The 27,422-nt window shown below is 39.8% G+C and overlaps 1 protein-coding gene and 2 pseudogenes across 1 annotated transcript in view; all 3 read right to left on the bottom strand.

Moving 5' to 3' along the window:
- Positions 1-12,221: 12,221 nt before the first annotated feature.
- Positions 12,222-12,838, bottom strand: LOC143662149 (RNA-binding protein EWS pseudogene; annotated as a pseudogene).
- A 6-nt stretch (positions 12,839-12,844) lies between these two features.
- On the bottom strand, positions 12,845-13,662 carry LOC143662148 (RNA-binding protein EWS pseudogene; annotated as a pseudogene).
- Positions 13,663-16,197: 2,535 nt separating this feature from the next.
- The window catches only part of MOCOS (molybdenum cofactor sulfurase), a 62,899-nt gene continuing 51,674 nt past the window's right edge, over positions 16,198-27,422 (bottom strand). Inside the window, exons 14-15 of the mRNA XM_077135605.1 lie at positions 24,894-24,998; positions 16,198-16,929 (exon numbers count right to left, since the gene is read on the bottom strand). Coding sequence (XP_076991720.1) covers positions 16,777-16,929; positions 24,894-24,998 — 258 coding nt within the window. The 3' untranslated portion in view covers positions 16,198-16,776. The remainder of the gene's footprint in view (positions 16,930-24,893; positions 24,999-27,422) is intronic.

Consider the following 27,422-nt stretch of genomic DNA (forward strand, 5'->3'; position numbering starts at 1 on the left):
AAGACATTCTCCAATAAACAGAAGCTGAGGATCTTCACCACCACTGGCCCTATAAGCAGTGCCAAAGAGACTTCTGTAGGTTGAAAGAAAGGACACTAGACAACAGATCAAAGCCACATGAAGATATAGGATCTCTGCTAAGGGTGACACCATGGGCAAATAAAAATGCCAGTATTATTGAATTTGGGGTTTGTAACTCCACTTTTTTCTTCCTATAGGACCAAAAGACAAATGTATAAAATGTAAGATAAATCAGTGGTTTTAGACACATAAAGTATAAATATGCAATTTATAACAAGAACTACACAAAGGTGGGGGAATGGAGGGGTATAGGAACATAGTTTGTGTATACTATTGAAGTTAAGTTGGTATCTAAGCAAACAAGAGTGCTATAGATTTAAGATGTTAAATATAAGCCCCATGGTAACTACAAAGAAAAGTTCAAAGAATATGCAAACACACAGAGACAGATATTAGAGTACAAGTTGCCAGGGTGTAGGGATGGATGGAGGGCAGAGTGATAGGACAATAATGAGTGTAGGGTTCTGGGGAAATGGGGAAGTTTTAGTAATGGAAGGTGGTGCGGTTATTGCAACATTGTAAGCACGAGTAATTCCTCTGAACGGTATGCTTGGAGTGGCTGAAATGGGAAAGTTTATGTGTGTATGCTCCCACAAGTAAAAAAAGAATAAGCAACTAAAGAGACAATGACAATTAAATGATCCTAGGCAGGATCTATCAAGGGAGGAAAGACTCAAAAGGACGTTATTGAGGCATATGAAAAAATTGGAATATAGACTGTAAGCTTTATACCAATGTCAACTTTCTTGAACCTGATGACTGTATATCAGGTGGTTACTTACATTAATATCTGTATTAGTTAGGGTTCTCTAGAGAAACAGACTCAACAGGAGATATTCGTAAATATAAAATTTGTAAGAGTGTCTCACGTAACCGTGGGAACGTAGACTCCAAAATCTGTAGGGCAGGCTGTGAAGCTGATAATTCCGATGGAGAGTCTGGAGGAGCTCCAGGTGGAGGCTCTGGAGGAGCCTATAGGAGACGCTCGCTGGCCGAAGCAGGAAGACAGCCTGTCTCTTCTGAATCCTCCTTAAAAGGCTTCAGTGATTAGATTAAGCATCACTCATTGCAGAAGACACTCCCCTTGGCTGATTACAAATGGAATCAGCTATGGATGCAGCTGATGTTATCATGATTTAATTCTATGAAATGTTCTCATGGTAAAAGACAGGAAGCACTTGCCCAATCAGACAAACAGGTACCACCACCTGGCCAAGCTGACACATGAACCTGACCATGACAATATCCTTGTTCTTTGGAAAAATACATGGCAGTAGTAAGTATTCAAGGAGCAGGAGCATGGTATGTACAACCTACCCTCAAATGTTCAAAAAATGGATTAGTAAATAGACAGACCAGCCTATGGGTGGATAGATAAATGAATTGGCAAACTGACAAATAGTTAAATAGAATGATACGACCAATGTGGTAGAATTAAAATTGGTGGATCTGTGTATTTGGGTGATGGGGTAAGTTGGAGTTCTCTGTATGAGGTCTATATTATTTATCTAATTGTCCTGTGAGTTTGAAAATATTTTTAAATATTTTTTTTTAAGTTTTAGCTTGTTATCTAGTTAGCAAAAGTAATGCTGCATTTTACCGAACTGTAGAAAAGCATGTTTCCTTGTGTCCCAAGGAGAGATGAGAGAGTAAGAATTGTTGACAACTGCACGTTTCCTGCAGCAAAGACTTCCGACATCCATGTGGAAAGAACACCTCAGTCTCAGAAGTGGGCTGTGTCCCAGATGGAGCAAGCAGTGTGCAGGGCGAGCCGCCACCTCAAATCACAGCGAAACCCACAGGTGGCAGAAAGAGGATCACAGCAGATCTTCAAATGGCTGTTTATTTTAGAAAGTGAACAACAAGTGGTTCATTCTGTAAAACTGCAACAACAACAACAAAGAAGCAGGACCAAAGTGTCCCTTGAGTGGCTGAGTGGTGCTTAGAAGCACCAGGAAAGGAGAGCAGCAATAAAGCCAGACAAAGGTGGAGTCATCACAAAACTAGCAAAGCTGAGGCTCAGGGCTCTTCACCTGCACAGATGCCATCCAGAACCCCTTCTTTTCTCCTGCAAGTAGCCATCTTTTTATTTTTATTTTTTTGCCTGATTTTTATTTTTGTAATTGTGTATTCTTTTCCTTAAAGATGGCTTTAAAATTGTACAAGCTTCAGGCCCACAAAACCTAGATCTGCTGCTGAGACCAGTTAATATACATTAAAACATTCACTCTCTTTGACCTTCTCTCTCTCTTTCTCTGTCTCTCTTTCTGTCATCTCTATCTCTCATTTTATTCCTGTCTCTATTCCTGTATCTCTCTCTCTTCCTGGAAAAAAAACAGCCAATGTGAAGCAACATCCTTAAAAAAAATCCTAAGAAAAACAGAGGACCCCCAAAAGAATGGTTGACTTGAATCTAACCAAGAGATAATGCAGGACCTAACTAGTAAAGGACTCCAAGATGAAGGGTGAAAAGTACCTCATACCTGGGCCATTCAAGAAGACGGGCAGAGTTAGAGGAGCGGTCCCTGTGGTTAGGATATGCTGACCCAATTCAAACTTTTCGTCTCCTGGAGTATCTGCAGTAACTTGGCGTTGCCACCAGGTGGTAGACATGGCTTACCCAGGCATAATTATTTTTAGGCACCTTCCTAAAATAAGATGTTTCATTTAATTCTCAATCCACTATGTGTAGTCGGTACCACGGTTGTCCGCGCTTTTCAGATGAGGTTTAGAAATGTTCGGTAACTTTTTCATATACGATGATGTTCGCCACGATTTTAATTTTGGGATTTATCAGGTGAGATAAGTTGACTTTGATTCTGGCAGCACAAGAGGGGAATTGGAAAAAGGTAGGCTGAAAGTCCCCGTCTAGGTGGATCCTAGCTTCCTTTCTTCTGCCTCCATGGGCACCCTGAACCCTGTCCCACGGGGAAAAGAGCCTCGGCATTCCTTGGAGCTATTGGGTACTTAGAACTTGGCTTGCCCAATGAAGTTTTCTGCTGCAGGACTCTAGAGGCCTCTCCTCAAGTGGTAGCAGACATTCGGTTCTAGCTCTGGATCTCTGGATCCTCCGGATGCCTGTTGCCTGTCTTAGCAGCTCATAGCCTCCCTCATGGAGAAAGGAACACTGAGAAAGATGGGGCACGGTTAGTCCCGATGGCTTCTTCTGATCAGGGCATAGTCACCCTAATGAGCCAGTACCACTCCCTGGAGCCAGCCTTCCAGTACCTAACTTCTGTCACCTCAGCAGGAGGTGGGGGGCACGTCCTTCCCCTGCCACAGGCCCTGGAGGCCAGAGACAGTTGTGGATGGGAATGGACACGGCAGCACCTGCTTGGACGGCTTTCTGTCGCAAAAGCAGAGAAACCAAAGGAGATGCTCTGGCCATATTTGTGGGGCTTTCCCTTCCTCCCTGCGGGAAGAGCTCATCAGTCCTAGATATGCCCTGCCCCCTGGGCCTCCATCAAAGCACTGTGGTCTTGTGATTGTTTGATAAAGAAATACGAAGCTCACTGATCACAGGAGCCGTGCCTTTTTCTTTTCTCAAGATCACCATCAGGTATAGTAAGAAGCACACGGTGGCCTCCATAGATTGTGAATGAATTATTTATCAATGCTTATTTTTATTATTTTTTTTACCTGGATCAAAAGAAAAGCAATTTGTTCAATGAACAATGGTGGCTTTCTTTGAGGGATGAGAACATGGACTTCTAAGTTAGACAGCCTGGTTTCAAATCCCAGCCCTGCCATTTATCAGCTCTGGGACCTGAGGCAAGTGTCTTAGCCCCTATGTGCCTCATTTTCCTCATTTCTAAAGCAGAGATGATGACAGTAATAGTGGTAGATACCTCATAAAATTATGAAAGAGGATTAGATAATTTAATACAAGTTGAAGAGCTTTGAACAGTGCCCACAATTATTATTCAGAAGTTTATCCTACTGGTAAAGAGATAGAACTGGGCTCCAATATTATCCTTGCTAAATACTAGTTCTCTAATCTGGATCAGGTATTAACCTCTCTGAGCCCCAGTTTCCTTACTTGTAAAATCTAAATATCAACACTTATTCCATACGGTCATGGTGAGAATTAAAATAATTTACGTGATGTACTTAGTACAAAGCCTGGCCTGTAACATACATTCAACAAGTATCACTTATTTTTATTAAGAAGCAAGTTTTAATATATAAAGAAGTATAATCTTATTTTAATAACCCTCCTCCTCTTCAGTCACTGTGATCAAAGTCCAATATTTAAATACTGCTCTACCACTAAATCACTTAGTAGACTGCTTGCTTCCACCTTCTTAAATAAAGAGTGGGAAGCCACCATACTTCAGCTGTTAGGAATTAATTATCTAGGTACTACTGAGTGAATGAATGACTTAGCATGACTAAGCAACTCGATTTTTTTTAAAGGTTAGTTTGAACCACAAGCAAAACATGTTAATAGGACCCGAAAATGATAAAAATCAACATACATATTTTAATTCCATTGAGATTTCTTAGCTGAAGCCATGTTTCAGCAAGTTTTATTAGTTTTTTTAAATTAGGGACCAAATTCTGCCTGTAAGATCATTTTAAAAATTCACACTGAAATCTAAATAGCAAGTAGTAGAAAAGATGATTTTCCCCCATGGGAAGAATATTGTAATTAACGATTAGATCATTTGAGTGGTTTCTGTTCACATGTCGGAAACTTCTCTGGAACCTCAGTCAGTTCCATAAGGGCGGGGGCCATGTAAAGTTCATCTTTATGCTTCCAGCACCAAGCATGGTGCCTGGCACAGAATAGGTGGTCAATTAAGGTTTGTAAACCAGAATTAGTGAAGAGGGCTGGGAGAGACAGAAGCAGAATGTGGTCCAGCTAGCATCCAACCACGATCTCAAAGGGATGGCAGAAGAGTGCCCTTAATCCCCAGTGAGCTGCCAAGAAACCCCAGGACTGAGCTTATGACAAGAGCCCTGGAGACAGGTCACCCTTGGCATTTCCATCGATGCAAAGAGCAGAGTCACGGAGCTCTAAGAGAAAGTTCCCTATAGAGCACAATGTTATTAGATACACAGGAATAATCGAGACACCTATGCATCAAAACATTCAAGGTTAATTGTGTCTCTGGTGTGCCGGTTTACAAGGATTATGTACCCTAGAAAAGCCATGTTTTAATCCTGATCCATCTTGTGGAGGCAGCTATTTCTTTTAATCCCCATTCAATACTGTAGGTTGGAAACTTGATTAGATTATTGTCATGGAGATGTGACACGCCCAATTGTGGGTATTAACCTTTGATTAGTGGGAGATGTGACTCCACCCATTCCAGGTGGGTCTTGATTAGCTTACTGGAATCCTTTAAAAGAGGAAACATTTTGGAAAAACCTTCAGAACCACAGGAACCGCAAGAGCCTACGCAGCCAGAGACCTTTAAAGATGAAGAAGGAAAACGCCTCCCAGGGAGCTTAATGAAACAAGAAGCCTGGAGAGGAAACTAGGAGACTCGCCATGTTCACCATGTGCTGTTCCAGCTGAGACAGAAACCCTGAGTATCATCGGCCTTCTTGAACCAAGGTATCTTTCCCTGGATGCCTTAGATTTAACATTTCTATAACCTTGCTTTAATTTGGACATTTTCACAGCCTTACAACTGCAAACTTGCAACTTAATAAATTCCCCCTTATAAAAGCCATTCTGTTTCTGGTACGTTGCATTCCAGCAGCTTGCAAACTAGAACATCTGGTAAGATAAGAGGTTATTCTTCATTTTACTCATCTGTATTTTCTACTTTTCCCATCATGACCTTATATTTCTGTATCAGTCCATGTGTTCTCTGCGATCTCTTGGATCTTCCCCTCAAGAGGTCTTTTCTTTTTCATAACCTCCTTTGGCCACTTCTACAAAGGGCACTGCAGAATGTGCCCTTTTGGATGGCTGAATAGCTTTCTCATCCCACTCTCTGCACATAGTAAGTTGGGAGCCTAAAGATGTTTTTACATCTTGAACACCTGGGATTCTTTCAGTCCAGGCTGATGGTGCTTTTGCCAACACAGATCTCTCAAAAAATTGAGGGTTTTAATTTCAATCAACTCCGTGTATTAAAAGCCATACAACAATTCTTGTCAACAATTATGAGTTATTTGGGCACATCAGGCTTCTTATGGTACTATATTCTGAAGCCTTCTAGAAGCCCTTTGTCCACCTCGCTTATTTCAGAGGTGTTAACAAATTACGTGATGGCTATGCCCGTGATTTGGTCGTTTTCTAACCTAAGTTTCTCTCTCTTCTGTAGAGTTTGCTAGAACCTGCATAACAGAGCCCTAATGTTGTAAATTTTTCCTACTCTTTCCTCTAACACTATACCATATGGTTGGCTTGTAATTAGTATCTCAAAAACAACAAGCAGCACTCAGCAAACTGGGAACAGAGGGAACGTCCTTAACACGATAAAGAGCTTTTATTAAAAGACCACCACTAACATCATATTAAATGATGAAAGACAAAAATGTTCCCCCTAAGATCAGGAACAAGACAAGAATGTCCAGTGTCACCAATGCTATGCCACACCATACTAGAAATTGAAAAATGAGCAATTAGGCAAGAAAAAGAAATAAAAGGCATCCAAATTGGAAAAGGAAAAAAAAAATTTCCTATTTGCAGATGAAATGATCCTTGTTCTAGTTTGCTAGCTGCTGGAATGCAATATATCAGAAACAGAATGGCTTTTAAAAAGGAGAATTTAATAAGTAGCTAGTTTACAGTTCCTAAGGCTGAGAAAATGTCCCAATTAAAACAAGTCTATAGAAATGTCTAATCAAAGGCATCCATCCAGGGAAAGATACCTTGGTTCAAGAAGGCCGATCAAGTTCAGGGTTTCTCTCTCAAGTGAGAAGGCACATGGTGAACACAGTCAGGGTTTCTCTCTTATCTGGAAAGGCACAGGGCAAGCGTGGCATCATCTGCTAGCTTTCTCTCCTGGCTCCCAGTTTCATGAAGCTCCCTGAGAGGCATTTTCCTTCTTCATCTCCAAAGGTCACTTGCCCATGGACTCTCTGCTTAGTGGTGCTGCAGCATTCTCTGCTCTCTCCAAAATGTTTCCTCTTTTATAGGACTCCAGAAGGTAATCAAGACCCACCCAAATGGGTGGAGACACATCTCCCATAATCCAGTTTAACAACCACTCTTCATTGGTTTATATCTCCAGGGAGATGATCTAATTACATACAGTATTGAATAGGGATTATTCTGCCTTTACGAAATGGGGTTTAGATTAAAACATGGCTTCTCTAGGGGACATACATCCTTTCAAACCAGCACAATCCTATATATAGAAAAATTCTAATAACTCCATAATAAAACTATTTGAGCTAATAAACAAGTTCAGTAAAATGGTGGGATTCAAGATAAATGCACAAAAATTGGTGTTGTTTCTGTATACTAGTAAAGAGCAATCTGAAAAGGAAATCAAGAAAAATATTCTATTTACAAAGCAACTAAAGTGTCAAATATCTAGGATTAAATTTAACCAAGGACATAAAGGACTTGTACATAGGAAACTACAAACATTGCTGAAAGAAATTTAAAAAGACTTAAATAAATGGAAGGACATTCCGTCTTCATGGATTTGAAGACTAAATATTGTTAAGATGTCAGTCCCATCCAAAACAATTTACAGATTCAATATAACCCCAATCAAAATTCCAGTAGCCTTCTTTGGGGAAAGGGAAATGTCAATCACAAAAATCATATGGAAGGGTAAGGGGCCCTGACTACGCAAAGCCATCCTGAAAAAGAAGTACAAAGTTGGAGAACTCAAAATTCCCAATTTTAAAACTTATTACAAACCCACAGTAACCACAGAGGTGCTAGCACATGAACAAAAATATAGACCAATGGAAAAGAACTGAGAGTTCAGAAATAAACCTTCACATCTACAGCCAACTGATTTTTAACAAGGGTGCCAAGTCTACTCAATTGGAAAGTAATAGTTTCTTCTCTTCTTTTGCTGGGAAAACTGGATATCCATATACAAAAAAAAAAAAAAAAATGAAAGTAGACCCCTACCTCACACCACATGCAAAAATTAATTAAAAATGGATCAAAGGCCTAAATATAAGAATTAAAACTGTAAAATTTCTAGAAGAAAATATACAGGAATATCTTCAGGAACTTGCATTAAGCAATGGATTCTTAGACTTTACACCAAAAGCATGAGCAACAAAAGAAAAAAATAGATAAATTGGGCTTCATCAAAATTTAAAACTTTTGTGCATCAAACCACATTATCAAACCACCTTTTTAGTTAAGGTGTAATGGAGAAGCTGGAGGGAACTGCCTGAAAATGTAGAGCTGTGTTCCAGTAGCCATGTTTATTGAAGATGATTGTATAATGGTATAGCTTTTGCAATGTGACTGTGTGATTGTGAAAACCTTGTATCTGATGCTCCTTTTATCTACCTTATTGACAGATGAGTAAAACATATGGATTAAAAATAAATAAATAATAGAGGGGAAAAAAGAACATTATCAAGAAAGTGAAAAGACAACTTATGAATCAGAGAAAATATTAAGAAATTATATATCTGATGAGAGTTTACTATCCAGAATATAGAAAGAATGCCTACAACTCAACAAGAAAAAGATAACCCAATTTAAAAATGGGCAAAAGACTTGAATAGATGTATCTCCGAAGAAGACATACAAATGGCCAATAAGTACATGAAAAGATGCTCAACATCATTAGTCATTAAGGAAATGCAAATCAAAACAAGCAGGTACCACTTCACACCTACTAAAGTGACTATCATTAAAAAAAAGGTAAATAACATGTGCTAATGAAGATGTACATTGTGGGAATGCAAAATGGTTAGGCCACTGTGGAAAACAGTTTGGTGGTTCCTTAGAAAGTTAAATTTAAGTTACCATATGACCTGGCAGTTCCATTTCTAGGTATATACCCAAAAGAATAGAAAGCAGGAACTCAAATAGATATTTGCATACCTATGTTCAAGTAATATTATTCACAATTGCCAAAAGATGGAAGCAATCTATGTGTCTACCAATGGATGAAGGGATAAGCAAAATGTGGTATATGCATACAATGGAATATTATTCAGCTGCAAAAAAGAATAACGTTCTGATACATGCAACAACATGGATGAACCCTGAAAACATCATGTTGAAGAAAATACACCAGACACAAAAGGATAAATATTGTATAATCACACCATATGGAATAATTAAAATATTCAAATTTATAGAGTCATTAATTAGAATACAAGTTCCCAGGAGAATGGGAAGTTATACGTATATGTTATAGATTCTGTTTGGGATGATGGAAAATTTTGGTAATGGATGGTGTTGCTGGTAGCACAACACTGGATATAATTAACAATACTGAATTGTATACTTGAAAGTGGTTAAAATGGGAAATTTGATGTTGTATATATGTTACCAGAATTAAAAATATTTAATTAAAAACCCACAGAACTGTACAACACAGTCAACCCTAATGCAAACTATGGTCTACAGTTAATTATATAATTATAACAATATTGTTATAATTGATACAGCAATTATAACAAAGATACCACATTAATGCAAATAGTTAATATAGAGATAACTGGGTAACTGGGGAGCAGGTGGTACAGGTACTCTGTATTTTCCTCATGACTTTTTGTAAACCTACAACTGCTCTAATAAAAAGAAATAATAAAATAATAAAAAATGAAAAAGAAGCATTGGTTTCATTTTTTCATTCCCTTGTCTAGAAATATCTGGAAAAAAAAAAGTAGACGTAAATGACTTATTTTTACCCCAACACAGCTGTGAAAAGATCTAAATTAAAACATAAAGCTGAACTAAAACTAGAGATACGTAGCCCATCTTTCAAACTGTGCATCAAATCATCCCGAATGTAGTGGCTTGAAGCAACAACCATTTTGTTATATCTTATGCTTTTGAGTGTCAAGAATTCGGCACGGCTCTGCTGGGTAACTCTGCTTTGTGCTATAGCGACTAAAGTGGCTTGGTGGTATTCAGCTGGCACACAGCCTCACCTAGAGGGTGCGAGATGGCTTCACCCACATGTCTAGAGCCTCGGCAGGATGGCTGGAAGGCTGAACTCAGCTGGGACTATCAACTGGTGTCCACATGTGTGGGGTGGCCAGATTTAGCAAATGAAAATACAGTATACCCAGTTAAAGTAGGCTTTCAGATAAAAAAATTCATTTTTTAGTGTATGCCCCACGCAATACTAGCAACATTTCAGGACAACTTAAAAGAAACATCTATCAGTACATACATACTGTTAAAAAGGCTTACAGTTTTAAAGGAATGAATTAATTTGTCCAAATATTGCATGGGATTTCCTCATATTTTGAAATTATTCATTGCCTGAAATTCAGGTTTAACTGGGGGTCCTATGTTTATCTGACAGCCCTGTACATGTACCCTCTCCAGCACAGCTGTATCAAGATAGACTTATCTAGAGAATGTTCCAAGATGCCCAGGCAAGAGCTGCAAGGCTTCTTATGACCTAGCCACACAAGTCCCTGAATGTCACTTCTACATTTTATTCTTCAGTCAAGTCAAGAAGACTAGCCCAGATTCAAGAGGAAGGAAATTAGACTCCACCTCTCATTGGGATGATTAGCAAAGAATTTGACACCATTTTTAGTCTACCACAGACAAAAATTCACATTAAGAAAAAGTACATACGTTTCTATTTACAGTAATAATAAGCAATATGATTTCAGAATTTAGAAATAACCTCAAAACCTAGGACTTCAGCTTGGCAAATAGTTTGGGTTCCAAAACTAATTCGTCTCTGTTATAAATGTAGGCCCTTTAAACAGAATACATCTGTATTTATAAATATCTTAGAGAAGCAGCCTTATTGTATGTGTGTGTGTGTTTAAGTTGTCCTGAAATGACCCTAATCTCAGCCTCATTGGCAGGAATTAGCCAGCTTCGTGGTCTAAGGCTAATGTGGTGAACATCATGTGTCTAAAGCTAGGAAGGAACCCTAAACTGGAAGGATAAAAGAGAAATACAAAGACCTTCCTAGGAGTTGGCAGCTAACCTAGAAATTGCCCAAAGGCAGCCAGACTTTCTTATCTTTTTAATTCTACATTGATTTTGGCAGCAGAAGACATGCTTGTTCTTGAAATTTTCTTAAGAACCTAGACCAAAGGAAGGCAAGCATTGTCTAAGCTTAGGTGGTTTAGTTTCTTAGCTGCTAAAACAAATACTATACAATAGGTTGGCTTAACCACAGGTATTTGCTGGCTCATGGTGTGAGGCTAGAAGTCCAAAATCGAGGCATCAGCAAGGCAATGTTGCCTCCTCAAAGACTGTGGCATTCTGGGGCTAACTGGCAGGCGATCTTTGGTCCTTGGCTTTTCTGTCACATGGCAATGCATGTGGCAGTGTCATTTCCTTTCTCTACTGCATTCTGTTAACTTCCAGCTTCTGGCTGCTCCCCATGGCTTCTCTTCATGTCCAAATTCCTTTGCTCATAAGAATTTCAGCCTTATTGGACTATGGCTGTCCTCATTCAGTCTGGGCATACCTTAACTAATAAAATCTTCTAAGGTACTATTACAAATGGGTTCACACCCCAGGATCAGGGCTTGGGACCTGAACATGCCTTTTGTGGATGACATATGTTAATTCCTGACATTAGGTAACATGTTTCCCTAAGGTCAGTCGGGGTCAGCTTCCTGGACTAGCAATCTGTGCAGGTGCCCAGCCTTAGTTTAATACTTTGCTGGTGCCATGTCAATATATATATACACATATAAATACATATACATATATATACATATAAAATATATATACATATATATTTTAATCATTTAACTTGTTTTAATGTGTCTTCACAAATGGAGGAAAATACTAAATACAGAATACAGACAAGGAATAATCATAATGTTGTGACCAATATTATAAATATGGGATTATAAATTAAAAATAGCTTCTATTTTAAAAAATAAATCTTGATCATGATGATGAATATGCAACTATGTGAATATGCAACTATATTGTGAATTACTGATTACATACGTAGAATGGAATGATCATATGTTAAGGATGTTTGTGTTTCTTTCTTGGCATTTTTTTTTAATTTAAAAATTAATAAAAAATTTTTTTAATAAATAAATCTGGTAGTCAATGCAGCTCTGCAGGATCTCTGTATCCAGTAGGGCCAGTTTTTGCATTTCTGACGGTGCTCACATATATCCATCTTTCCAGGTCCTCCATGGCCAACTCTTCTTCCTCCCATCTGTTCCATCAAAAGTCTAGGAGACCCCCAAGGGTCACCTCATCTTCCCCCACCAAAGTTACCTCAGTCTGTACCCAGCCACCATGGAAACCACCTCGGTCTCCACCACAGCTACCTCTGAACATTCCACCAGAACACCCAGGATCCATGAGATCATCTCTTCCTTTCCACATGCCACCAGAGCCACGTCTGCCATGGTCCTGGTGGTGGAAATGGTGGTGGGAGGAAGCCTTCAGGCTTAGGAGCCTTACACTGCTTATGTTCTGTCCTCCAGGTGAAGTTCTGGTTTCCACATCCCGGATTGAGGCACCATCAGTCTCCAGCTCAGTGTTGGACATTTCCTCCCCAGATGGGTTCCCTGGGGAACTTCGGGGCCCTCTTGGGGAGAAGCCTCCTCTGTCTCCTCCACAGCCTCCCATGTGACCCATTGGTCCTCCAGGACCTCCTGGGCCCCCAGGACCTTCACAGAGTGGGGGCGGCATTCCACCTCACATGTTATTCATTGAAGGCTTCTTCTGTGCGAAAAAGATTTTAGGTTTGTTCCCTTGAAAATCTTTCCCATCAAACCACTCCACGGCAGCCCTGGCAGCCAGTGGCTCTTCATATGACACTGTGGCATCAACTTTTGGCTTCTCTGTTTCCTTGTCCACACAGATGTGGATCATGAGTTGCCTGGTTCTCTTCTTCATCTTCACAACCCCACACTGCTTAAAGAAGTCTGCCAGGTCATCTAGAATCATGTTCATTTAATCCTTGCACATAAATTGCAGTGTGGTCAGAGTCCTCATCTGAATCTACAGGTGGGCCTAGATCAAGATCTGGTTCTTTATCCATGGGTCCACCAGTCTTATTGAAGCCACCTCGCTCTCCAGCACCCAATCCACCATGTCCTCCTCCCTACCCACCTCTGCTCACGCCTCCATAATCAAATGCCCCTCCTCCTTTACCCAGGTTATAAGGGCCCCTCATGCTCTGGTTCTCTCCTGGCACAGAAAATCCTCCAGACTCCTGCCTATAAACACCCATGCTACTTGGGTGGTCCTGTTGGAATGAACTCTGCAGCCCATAGCTGCTGCTCTGTTGGTTATACTGACTCGGAGCCTAGCTATAGGATCCAGCTTGTGGGGACAGCTAGAGGGAGGCTGCTGCCCACAGCTACTCTGTTGACCATAGCTACTCTGTTTCCATAGCTGCTCAGCTGCCCATAGGTATTCTACTGAGAGTAACTGCTCGCATGATAACTAGTCAGTTGTCTAGGGGAATAGTTGGTAGGAGGAGAGGATGGAGGTGTGGTGACAGTCTGCATGGGGTAGCTCCCAGGTACCTGAAGATAACTGTAGTTACTCTGTCCATATCCTAAGCTGGACTGGTTGTAACCCCCTGTGCTAGACTGAGGTTGACTAATCTCAGCAGGCTTCTCATCATCCTGCCATCTTGCAGGTGCAGTGGCTGCTGGCTGCTGCCTGTAGGTTGGGTAAGCAGAGTGTTACCCATATGCCTGGGTGGTTTGTGCATATCCTTGAGTGGGCTGGGCAGTATAAGAACTGTAGCTCTGCTGGGATGCAGCTTAGCTGTAGATATTGTAATCTATTTTCTCTCCTTCCGTAACTGTCCCTGCCTAAGATGCCATACATGCCCTGGCTCTTATCCTGGGTTTCATGTCCTTGAAGTCAACATAAGCTTTACTACTCGGAAACTGTGAAGTCCTTTGCTCTGAGATTCTGCCATTAAACTTGTAGGGTTCTTCAAAACCATATCAACCAAGGACTGCAAAGGCTAACGGAACACCCATTTTGCTACCCATGTGCTATCCTCTCATGGCTCCAAACTCCTTCTGTCCCAATGCATCCAGGCTGCTCTCAACAGCTCATATACTGCTGCTCTGCTACTGATCACACATGGCTTTATGTATGATTCATTGCTGACAAGATCACAACTGGAGACCAAGTAGACTGGCTGAATCTGTTGGTGAATGCCAACTTATCCTGGCTGTACCTTCTGACCACCACCAGCTGGTGGCTCCCCTTGCTGAGGTTGCCCACCAGCCACAGCCCATGGTCAATGGGCAGCTGCCAGGCCTAGCCAGGCTCACAGAAACCCTCTCTCTAGCCCAGCTCAGGATGTGTGCCTGGCAAGCTGAAGGCTGGAGATTCTCTAAGAGAGCTAGTCTGCTTAGGAGCAACACTGCACCAGGGGCCCATCATGTTCCTCCAAGTAGAGGCTCTAACCACAGCCCTTACTCCCTCTTAGTTTCCTTGTGTTTATTGTATTTTTTTAACTTCTTGGTATGGAGCTTAGATAATTAGTCTTCTCTCTTTTCTAAAATATGCATTTAAGACCATAAACTTTCCTTTAGTACTGCTTTGGTTGAATCCCACAAGTTTTGATGTGCAGTATTTTTGTTATCTTTCAGCTAACAAATGTTTTCTAATATTTCATTGTGATCTCTTCCTTGATCCATGGATAATTTAGATGTATATTTTTGTTAATTTCCAACATATGAAATTTCTTTAGTTATATTTTTGCCAAGTTCTAGCTTAATGGTATTATGTCCAGAAAATATACTGTACGTGATTTCAATCTTTAAAATTTGTTGATGCTTGCTTTACAGCCCAGTCATTTAAATGAAAACGGTTTATGGTTGGGGGGAAAAGCGGTTTATGATCCAGTCGTAAAGATCAATGCTTTATACATATCCCATGTGCTTGAGAAGAATATGTATTGTGCTCTTACAGAGTTTGGTGTTCTATATATACCTATTAAGTCACACCTGTTAATCACATTATTTAAATAGTCTATAGTCTCACTAATTTTGTCTACTTATTCTATCAATAATTGAGAAAGATATTTGTATATTTGGATTTCCCTTTATGGTTGTATATCTGTTTGTTTCTCTTCTTAGTTCTGTCCATTTTTGCTCTGTATATTTTGAGTTTATTAGGATCTGTCTCAGTTTGTTAAAGCTGCCAGCATGCAGTATACCAGAAATGGGGTGGCATTTACAATGGAGATTCACTAACTGACAATTTACAGTTCTTAGGTGGTGAAAATGTCCAACTCAAGGTATCAAGAGGACAATACCTGGACTCTGAAGAAAGGCCGTTGGCATGTGGGACACCTCTGTCACATGGAAAGGCACACGGCCAGCATCTGCTGGGCCTTTGCTCCAGGGTTTCATTGCTTTCAGTTTCTGGCTTCTTTTCTGAACCTCTATGGATCCTTTCTTCGCTTCTCTGGGGCTTTTCTGTGTCCTTTTTCTGGGCTTCTTCTGTGTCCTTTATCCTCTCATAAAGGGTTCCAGTAAAAGGATTAAGACTAATCTTGAATGAGGTGGGTCAAATCTCAATTGAAATAACCTAACCAAAAGGTTCTACTACCCATGACAGGTCTGCACCCACAGGAATGGGCTAAAAGAACACGGGTTCTTTTTTCTAGGGTACATATCAGCTTCAAACTAACACAAGGTCATACAAATTTTAAATTTTTTCTTACAACTTACAAAAATCTAGATTGAATCTGTTAATTTATTCCCTTTCTCATTCCTCATATTGTTTACTTGTGCTGCCCCTTTTTTTCTTGCCAGAGACTTATACTATTTTTATTTAGTTTTTTAGGTTGTTTGCCCTCTTGTTTTCTATGTCAAATTTTGTGTTATTAATTCTTCTTCCATTTTCTTATGACTTGTTTTGTTTCAGTTCTCTAACTTTTTTAAATGAGTCCTTATATTTTAGCTTTCCTTTTCCCTGATATAATCATTTTAGAATGTAAAATTTGTTCTTGATATCATTTTAGCTAAATTCCACAAATTTTTATATGTAATATTTTTAGCATTCTGTTCTAACGTTTTTTAATTTCTATTGTGAATTCTTCTTTGGTCTAAGAGTTACTCAGAAGAGTGTTTTAAAATTTTTCCAAATACACATATATCTTAGCTGTCATTTTTGTTTTTATTTCAATCTGGTTTTATTATAGACAGAGAATGTGGGCGGTAAGATACCTATTATTTCAAATTTGTTGTGACTTACTCTCTGGTCTAGTTAGTATATGGACAGTTTTCATGAATATTCCATGTGAGTTTATGAAAAAATTGTGTATTTACTATTCCCCATAAGCTTCTTAAAAAAATTCATTCAACTGAAACCAGGCAACTTGTATTGCAAATAGGGGACTCTGGGTGTGGGTGCAGCATTCATGCTTACTTTGCCTGGTGGAAAGCACAGAGGCTCTGACCTGCTCTCCTGACCTTGGCCTGCACAAACATAAATGGTAAAAAGGAATCAGGAGAGAGCCAGTTTCTACCTCCAAAAGGAAAAGAACTGTCCTGATTCAAAGAGTAAGTTTTTCTAAACCAAATTACAAATCTTAATAATAGTAAAGATAGCTGTAAAACAGAAATTCCAACACAGGCTCAAAAACAATTTTAGGAGATAATATCCTGAGGTTTCTCAGAAGCAGGTAAATCATGGAATTCTACGTTTTCTTTCAACACAGGGACCAACTGAGATCCCACAGACAGGAAACAAGGAGAAGATAAGTCCAAAGCTGTATGCATCAGGTACACTCCAAAGTTCACCTGCGAACAAAACAACAGCACTTTACAAACTAGATTATTTTAGCAGTTAAAATAATTTAGTAAATAAAAATGCTCAAAAACATAAAGTCAAATGTATAAAGGCATGTATTGGAACTTGCTATGTCCCTCTCAGTTACATAGCAGGAGTTAACAGAAAAGGAGGAGAGTGTCCTAATTTCAGACACTACAGATTCTCATTTTAAGGTGTCCTTTCCTGACAGTCACCCTGCACCTCTTTATTGCTAGACACATGTTTCTGACCTCTCTCCCGCATTCCCTGAGTTTCTTGCATGAGGGACCATCTTCCTGCTTCTGTTCTGTTTCCTCCAGGCCACTGCTTGACCACGGCCAGGCCAAGTTCTGCTCTGTTCGCTGATGTAAAAGACACTTTGTGAAGTTAAGGGTAAAACCCTATGTGGTGGTTTGGAACTGCATGTACCCCAGGAATCATGTTTTTAAAGCTAATACATTCCCAGTGTAAACCCATTGTGACTACTTCAGTTAAGGTGTGACTCACCTCATTCAAGATGGGTTTTAATCTTCTTACTGGAGTCCTTTATAAATGAAATGAATGCAGAGAGAGAAAGAAAAAGGCATGGGAGCAAGAAGCTGAAAGCAACGAAACCTGAAAGAGAAGGGAGAGAACAGCAGATCCCAACCATGTGCCTTGTCATGTGGCAAAGGAGCCAAGGTAGAGCCAGAAGCTGGTCTTCAGGAAGAAGATATCACCTTGATGATGCTTTGATTTGGACATTCTCACAGCCTCAAACTGTAAGCTAATAAATTCCCATTGTTTAAAACCAACCCATTTCATGGTATCTGCTTTGAGCAGCCTAGCAAACAAAAACATTCTGCATCGTCCTTGTGAATATGTGATGCAAGTTAGATTCCCCATATTCTCCAGAGTAAAGATAGAAGGTCCAAAATGAAGAATTAAGTAAGTCTACTCAAGATTTGTTATAAATTTACACGAGCCAGCACAGGACCGTTGGAAGATGTGCTCCCAGATTATACGTCCTGTGAAAACATCTGCTGGACTCCACTGTGTTCCAGGCCCTGGGTTGGGACTTAATAGTGAAAAGTGCAGCCTTTGCCCTCATGAGCTCAGTTTGTGGTCAGAAATAAAACCCCTACTCTCTCCTTCCCAAGAAGGCTAGAGGAAATGTAGGCAGTAGGGAAATAAATTATTCAATATTGGCTGCAAAAAAGTAGGACAAATTCATTCCACATTTAAGGACAGATGAATTGGGCTGCTAAATGGAGAATCAGTGGGAATAATCACCCTTCTCTAAACAGGTCTTGTGTACAGGGTTTCAATCCTTAAATTCTCCTTTTTTAATTTACATCGAGCTGTATTCACTATTTAACTGGGGAATGGGAGAGTGCGGAGGTACGTAGGGCCCCATTTAGTCAAGCCAGCTCATAACTACTGAAGATTTCATTTGTTACTCATTGGGTCAGAGCATCTATGGCCAGTTTGGGAAAACTGAGGGCAATGAGTGTATAGCTAGGGGAATTTAGGCACGACAACAGCCCCAATGGTTAAGGTGAGGCATACCATTCTGTCCTCTATTCTCTGTTCTGTGACCACCACTACCGCCAAGAGTATATGGTTTAACTTGTCTAAATTTAGTGGGCTTGCTAGGTGTGCTGGTTTGAAATGATGTATGCATCCTAGAAAAGCCATGTTTCAATCCTAATCCCATTTTGTAAAGGCAGACGTTTCTTCTAATCCCTATTCAGCACTGTATGTTTGAAACTGTAATTAGAACATCTCCCTGGAGATGTGATTTAATCAAGAGTGTTTGTTAAACTGGATTAGGTGACGACATGTCTCCACTCATTCGGGTGGATCTTGGTTAGTTTCTTAAGTCCTATAAAAGAGGAAACATTCTGGAGAATGAGAGCGATTCAGAGAGAGCAGAGTAGAATGACATAGCCACGAGAAGCAGAGTCCAGCAGCCAGTGACCTTTGGAGATGAAGGAAAATGCCTCCTGGGGAGCTTCATGAAACAGGAAGCCAGGAGAAGAAGCTAGCAGGTGATACTATGTTCACCATGTGTCCCTCCAGATGAAAGAGGAACTCTTACTGTGTTCACCATGTGCCCTTCCACTTGAGAAAGAAGCCCTGAAGTTCATCAACCTTCTTGAATGAAGATATCTTTCCCTGGATGCCTTAGATTGGACATTTCTATAGACTTGCTTTAATTGGGACATTTTCTCAGCCTCAGAGCTGAAAACTAGCAACTTAGTAAATTCCCCTTTTTAAAAGCCATTCCGTTTCTTTAAAAAGCCATTCTGGGTTGGGACTTAATAGTGAAAAGCGCAGCATTTGCCCTCAGGAGCTCAGTTTGTGGTCAGAAATAATACCCCTACTCTCTCCTTCCCAAGAAGGCTAGAGGAAATATAGGCAGCAGGGAAATAAATTCTTTAATACTGACTGCAAAAGAGTAGGACATACCACATTTAAGGACAGATGAATTGGGCTGCTAAATGCAGAATCAGTGGGAATAATCATTTTGCATTCCAGCAGCTAGCAAACTAGAACACTAAGCATAACTGTAATTTAAGCCCCAGGATTGATTGAAGACATGAAAGGTTTGCCAATCGGTGCATTTCAGTAGGTGTTGAAATTAATTCAGAAACTCTGTTGTAAAGGCACAAAAGCCAAACAGTACCCTTTATCTTTTTGCTATATAAATTCTTTTAGTAAATTTTGGGTTTCTGATTAGCTAAACCAAAAATATTTGTCTTAAAAGTAAGGCAAGAGGGAAGGCCACGGTGGCTCAGCAGGCAGCATTCTCGCCTGACATGGCAGAGACCCAGGTTCAATTCCGGGTGCCTGCACATAAAAAAAAAAAAAGGTAAGGCAAGAGGAGGGGCCATAGGACAGCCGGGATTTTTGTTTTCTTTGGCAGCAAGGGGAGACTCCAATGACTGGACAAAGGCCTGAGGAGCCAACACTGTCTTCTGGCAGAGCAGCAGTGGAGAACAGAGGATTAAAAAGTAGGCCTGCCCAATATATAAGATTCTACAAAGGTCCCATGCACTAGGGTAACTTTCCAGAAACCTACAATCTTCAGATGGGTTCCTGGACCAGATAAGTCCTATAGGATCTAACCTCTCCACATCAGCTAGTTCCATCTCCCTACCCCATATTATTGACAGCTCCTCCCAACATGAAAAATTTAGAATGGCCATAGCCCAAATACACCTAAATAGCAGGACAGAAAGATCAAAGGTGATACTGGAGTTACACAGAGAAGGTAGAGTTTAACAAACGAGTATGATAGCTGAATCATGGTATCGATATTTCCTTTAGTTTCCAGCATCTTAGAGCATCTAGGAGTAAAAACCTAAAACTGTGGAATTGTAACCCATCCAAACTCTGAAATCTGTTCTACAACTAATCGCTGTGCTGTGCTTTGAAATTTATTGTTCTTCAGTATATATATATATTTTTCACAACAAAATGATGATAAAAAATATATATATATTCCTTCTAGCCTCCTATACCCTGGAGTAGCTAGAAGGAAAAATCTGAGATGATGGTATGGTAGTCCATGACAAACGCTGGGATCTGTCCTGTAACTACTTGTTGAAGAGTGCTCTGAAAACTATTGCTTTTCCCTTCTTTGCTTCATATTTATGTTATATTATACAATTTTAAAAAGTTTTTTTAAAAAGTAGGCCTGGCCTCAAAGGGCTGTGGAAAAATATATGGAAATATTGAACTTCCACACCTCGGGAATTCCTGATATTCTCACAAGCATTAGGGACTCCCAATTTAATAAGTCAAGTTCTTGATCATGGGCCTGCTCTTATTAAACTTATTTCTGCAGAGCAGAACTTAAGCCCACTTATAATTATGCCTAAGAGTCACCCCCAGGAAACCTCTTTCGTTGCTCAGATGTGGCCTCCCTTCCTAAGCCACCTCTGCAAATAAACTCACTACCCTCCCTATCATGTGGGTCAGGACTCCCAGGGATGAGCCTGGGCCTGGCATCACGGATTCAGAAAGCCATCTTCACCAAAAGGAGTAAAAGAAATGAAACAAAATAAAGTTTCAGTGTCTGAGAGGTTTCAAACAGAGTTGAGAGTTCACTCTGGAGGTTATTCTCATTCATTATACAGATAATCCATTTTAGTTTCTAGTATATTAGACTAGCTAGAAGGAAATATCTGAAACTGCTGAGCTGTGATCCAGTAGACTGGATTCTTGATTATGACTGCATAACTATATAGCTTTTATTGTGTGACCGTGAGATTGCGTAAACCTTGAGACTGACACTCCCTTTATCCAGTGTATGAGCAGATGTGTAATAAAATAAAGACTAAAAAAATAAATAATGGGGGGATAAGTGGTATGAGTTGTTCTGGGTGTTCTTTTTCTTTTTATTTTTTTCTTGGAGAATGAAAATGTTCTAAAATTTACTGTAGTGATGAACGCACACCTGTATGATGATATTGTGAGCCACCGATTGCGTACTTTGAATGGATTATTTGGTATGTGACTATATCTCGATAAAATTTCATTTAAAAAAAGTAAAATGCAAAACTTTTTTTATTCTTCCACAGTCTTTCTCTCAACTTGTCATGGTGTTTTTTTTTTATTTACTATTTTAATAATGCTTATTTTAAGAAAAAATAATTTTTTTTAGGGGGGTGGTGCCTGGTCCGGGAATCGAAGTAAGGTGGGCATTCTAACCACTGAACTACCCATGCAGTCCAAGTTAAACTTCATTTGTTTGTTTCTTTTTTGCATGGGCAGGCACCAGGAATCGAACCCAGGTCTCCAGCATGGCAGGTGAGAACTCTGCCTGCTGAGCCACTGTGGCCCGCCTAAAATTTCGAATTATAAAAAAAAAAGCAGGCCTGCCTAAGTGGGTGTTCTTCTACCACATCAAAGCAAAGAAGCCATATCAACTACAAAAACAGAATCCTAGAACTTGAAGCCCAAAGGGAAACTTTAGTACAGATCTAGAGACTGTCCTCTCACAGACGTTTGGAACAGAAAACAGCATAAGCTGCAGAAGATTTCAGAAGCAGAAGAGGACCAGCTGGGCAGAGGCACAGCACCAGCCACACAGAAGCAAGTAGAGGCAGCACTGTGGAAACTAATTTAGCCCTTTCTCTATTAGTCAGGGTCACCAGTATGTGTCCATTCTTTTTGACCTCATGTTTTGAAGGCTAGAACTCTAGCCTAAGAAAATAATCCTTGGTACTAGAAGTTCATTGTAGCATATTTGGCATCATGAAAACAAATAAATAAAAAAAACAATAGGGGAAGTCTTTGATAATCCATGGTTTATACTCTACATAGAATATCATAGCATTTAAACAAAGTATTGAAGACCAGGTATTATGTGTATGGAAATGACAGTGATATATTAAATGACAAAGCAAGGTACAAAAACATTTTTAGAGTAAAATTATAACTATATAAAAATATGCAAAGTAAAGGAACTGGAGGGGAATTTAGCATAATTAAAGACTGTCTTATTTATAGCTCTATCTTTGGGATTCAACATACTATCTTCCTGTAATAGTAACTAAATAAATTATTAAATGAGTAAATGAACTGTGTTAAAACTGTAGGATATAGACTTTTCTCCCTTATTTTTTGACATTTAATTTACGTCATTTTTTAAATGTTTATAATTAAAAACATTCCATCTAGACCGAATTTATCAGGAGGGGAGGAACAAATCTGTATTGTTTATTGCAGAATGTTGTTTACTGTTGTACGTTCAGCGCCTCCTGAAGTACCTGGCATTTGTTAAGTGCCTAATTAAATATTTGCTAAGAGAATCAAGGAAAAGATTTAAGCGACAAGTTTTTTAAAAATCATTTTTTAAAAATATACATGCAACCTAGAACCATGACCCAGACTATGGGCACAGCGTCAGCACAGCTGGGTTCAGCCCTGGCCCGGCCACCCCTGACCATATGGCTCAGCTGAGTCCTCCTCTCCCCTGTGTCTGCGCTGCCTCATCTGTAAAACTGCAGCAAAATCAGCACCAATTTCCTAAGGCTGGTGAGAGGATTAAATGAATGGTCAGCCCTCAGAACAGGGCCTGGAACACGGCAAACATTTGATAAACATCAGCTAATATTTTAGCTAATAATTCTCCACTAGGGTGAGAATACAAACCTGAATCTGCATTCTCCCCAAGAAGATACTGGGTCCTTACTCCACTTTTGTGTCACATCATGCTCTTTTGTACAGGAAGGGAGCCAGGACCAATCTTCGATATCCAAGAGGGAACTGTAGGAGTCCAGGGAGTGGGGACAGGAGGCTGCCTGGGGAATCCCCCTCGTTCTGCCCCACCCCTGCCCACTGTGCCTCCCGGCCACCTGTCCTCTGGGTTCCAGGTCTCGAGGCCACATCACTTGCATATCTCATCCGCCTGCTGGACGTCTCCAGCTGAGGTCCAAGTACAACTGTAGGACTGCTGGCATGGGGCTGCCCTCAGCCTGAGAGCCCCCCTTCTTCACTGCTGACTCTGGGGTGACTGGATGCTGACAGTCCTTCCCCCCCACCCCCAGTTCTGCCCACTGAGGCCCAAGCCCAGGACGCCGGCCCCTGGAACACCCTGGGCTCCTTGCTGAAGAACAGGGACGCGCCTACATTCCTCTGTTACCTGGAGGCAGGTGAGCCCTTCTGTTCCAGTCCCCGCTGCACTAGAATAAACAAAGTCCCTTCTAAGTAATCTGACGTATAAAGCAGTACTCCTTTGAAGTTTCCTTCATCTCTCTCTGAAGCGCCTCTATTGAAACACAAATGGCCCTTAAACTTCATGCATCTTCTTGGATGGGAAAAACAGCACACCTGATTAAGGCTGCAAGGGTTTATTTTACACCTGTGTTATTTATACCTTCAATTCATTCCAAACAGATTTGGGTCAACATAGCTTATGCAAAGACAATAATCTGTGGCTTTAGTGACTTATTAGGTCTTTCAGCAATGTATACCAAATTAATTCCTTAAGAGTTGAGCACATGTGGGAGAAGAGTACATGGGAGCTCTCTGGACTATCTTTGTAACTTTTCTATAAATCTAAAATTATTCCAAAATTTAAAATGAAGAATAAAAAAGATTTGTGCACACGAGAATTGCAGTGATGCTGAGAAATGTTACTTGCATACCCCCTAGTATTTGTACTCATGCACCCTCTCTCCTGGAAATCTGGATGGGTAAGGTCAGGGCCCCACTGACACATGGACATGCTGCTAACACTCGTACAGCTCCTCTGCAGACCACAGGAGACATGAAGATCAAATACCATGAAATGAAAATCTGGTTTCAGGAAAATAATGCAGAACATTGTACCATGAATTACAATTTATATTAGAAATAGATGAAATTTTTGCTTTATTCCTGTTAATTTTCAAGAATTGTTCCATGAAGCCTGACTGCCTATTTGGCTTCCTGCAAACACAAAAGCCCTAAGAGAAAGTGTAAACCTGAGAATAAATCATACTAAAGGGTCAACAAGTTCAGCTTTTATAATCTGGAATCCATAACAACAACAATTAAACATTGTAACCCTCAAGAAGATGAATTATAGGCTTAGTGTAAAGCAATTTACTTAATCTTTCTATGCAGCTACTCTATTTACCAGAAGGCATTTTATTCTTCATGAGATTTGTGTTTGAAGAAACAAACGAATTAATTTACTCATTTACTTAGTCATTTCTTATACTCTGTATCTCTTCAAAAAGATTTGAAAGCGTAAAAACTACATGTAATAAAACAAATAACAAAGTGAAGAGTTGGATAGGAAGGAAAAGTAAGATGGCGTCACAGGAAAGGTCAGAACCTTAATGGAGCTTATCAGCTTCAGGAGGCACAGCAGTCTCTCCTTTCTAAAAGTCACTTGGCACTACTGTGAATGCAGTTCTGGCATAGCTAATGCACCAGGCACTTTACAAAAGACGTCCTATTTTTCAGTCACGCTTACCTTTCTCTTTCGACTCTCAGAAAGCTTTTGGAAAACATCTTGATTTCGTTGCCCAGTTTGTTGGTTAATGCAAATCATCTGGCATCTGTGACAAGGCCCCACAACCTAGCAGGTTAGAAAAGACAGCATTGCCATGAGACTGACCAGACCCTTGCACTTTGTAGGGAGGAATTTGGGTCTGGAAGGGATAGATTGTAGGAAGTCAATTTCAGCCTTGCACAGAAATGCTCTATACTGCACTACAAGTCTGAGAAGTCGGAAAGGGCATATCTTCACAATGCTGGGGAATCATCCACATTTGTTTGTCAGCTGAGTTCTTTTTTTTTTTTTTTTTTTTGGAGTAAGAAAAGAGGAGTTGTGAATTGCAGATGATTATCACAGAATGTTGGGGATTTGCAGAAGGAAAGAATTCAGTGACTGGAGAAGGATAAGCCGAGAGAAGATAAAACAGCCACAGATCCAGCACTGAGCCACGTGAGAAAGTTATCAGAAAGAACCCTAGTGTGTTCATGCCCTTTGACCTAGCAATTTCACTTCTAGAAATTTAACCCAAGAAAAGAATTGAAATATGAACACCAATTCACATACAATGTTTTCATCACATTGTATATAATAGGGAAAATTTGGTAACATCCTAAATGTCCAATAGTAGAGAGCAGTTAAGCAAATCATGCTACATCTACATTTTGAAAGGTTTTAAATAAAATGGGAAAATATTCATTTTTATAATTGAAATAACCAGGAAACAAAATTATATATGTATTCTTATAAATGTGTATGTGTGTATATATACACACACACATATATATACACACACACACACACACACATAATACATAAAACACAGTAGATACCTTAATAGTAATCATGCCACATAAAAGAACTTCTTTTCTGGATTGTCTGCATTGAGCACGAATTGCTTTTATAACAAGAAAATCTCCCATAAATATTAACATAAAAAAAACAAAGTACATGGCTCAACAGTGACCAGATGACTCTTTTATTGTGCATGTAAACGGTGCAAAGGTACTTGATTTTCTCATAATTGTTTTCTCCTTTGTTCACTCATGGGCAACACAAATTGTGCTTCTGAAATTAGAAACACTCAACAAACCCTGGGTATCTCTCGGCCTGCTCCTATCACTCACATTCTAGCTGGTGGGCATTACGCCACAGTATATAATGGGCATCTCTCCATGTCAGAACATAGAGACCTATTTCATCCTTGGATTTTGCAATTTTCAGTGGCCTGGCATTCACATGGGTTGATGCACTTAGCCATTCCTCTTTGAAGCCATGTAAATAGTTTCTAATGCTTTGCTATTATCAGTAATACAATTCACATAATTCTTTCCTGTTTGAAATTATTTCCTTAGGATCACTCTCCCAAAGTGAGATTATAAGGCCAACGGGTAAAAAAGCTTTTATAACTCGAAAATATACTTTCCAAGAGATGTGCTAGTTTCACTGCAACTGCTTCAGCACTGAGTGTTCTCATCAATGAGCATGTTTTAAGCATCTACTTTCTAAAAGACACAGTATTAACTATACCTTATATATTTTAATGCTTGCACAGCATTATGTTGTATGACTACAACATAACTTAACCAACCTTCTTATTATGAACATTTAAGATGTCCCCCAAGTTTTCATACTTACAAAAATACTGCTGTATAGTAAAGTATTTGGCCTTACCCAAAGAGAAGTCTGGCCTTTGTCCCTAGCTCCTCTAAACCCTTGGAATTTCTCAAGTGATAGACGCGTGTTTAGCATTCATGGTGGGACCTCTCAGACCACAAATGATAGTTAATGCTAACAAGCTGACTCATGGTGAGTCCCCAGACCTTGTGGTAACAGCTCAACCTCTGGGGAGGCTGGGGCTGGAGACAGAAATGGTATTCCACCACGTAGGCAACAAATCAGTAAGAAAACTCTGGACCGATCAGGTGAGCATGTACTGTTAAACACTGATGCCAGGAGGGTAACATATTCTGATGACAGTGGATGCTTTGTGTGGGGATCCCTCTCAGACTATGCCTCATGCGTCTCTTCCTTTGGCTGGCTCTAATTCATATACTTTCCCTGTAATAAACTGTACCTATAAGTATAGTATCTATCAGTAAGTTCTGTGAGTCTTTCAGCAAATCATCAAACCTGAGGATGATTTTGGAAAACTTCCAAATTTTCAGTAGGTGTCAGAAGTGATGTTGGTTTTGTGCGACTCTTCTCTCTAGCTTTGAACTCCTAGCAGTTGAGGTCAGAAGTCTTGGGCAGACCTGACAGTCTGGAGGACTGTGCCCTTAGCCTCACAGTTAGGCCAACTCTAGGTAATTGAAATAAATTAAATTAAACTAATAAATGGCAAACATGTATGAGTATTTTCTATGGGATAGATTTCTACAACTGAAATAAGTGGGTCAAAGGACATGCATAGTTTAACTTTTATTAATTGCTGTAAAGAGTTACCTAAAGAAAGTAAAGCATATTAAGAAGTGATCTCAGAAATGGTCCTTTTGTATTTATGATCCC

This window comes from Tamandua tetradactyla, chromosome 18 (assembly GCF_023851605.1).
Source record: "Tamandua tetradactyla isolate mTamTet1 chromosome 18, mTamTet1.pri, whole genome shotgun sequence".
In the NCBI taxonomy this organism is placed as follows: Eukaryota; Metazoa; Chordata; class Mammalia; order Pilosa; family Myrmecophagidae; genus Tamandua; species Tamandua tetradactyla.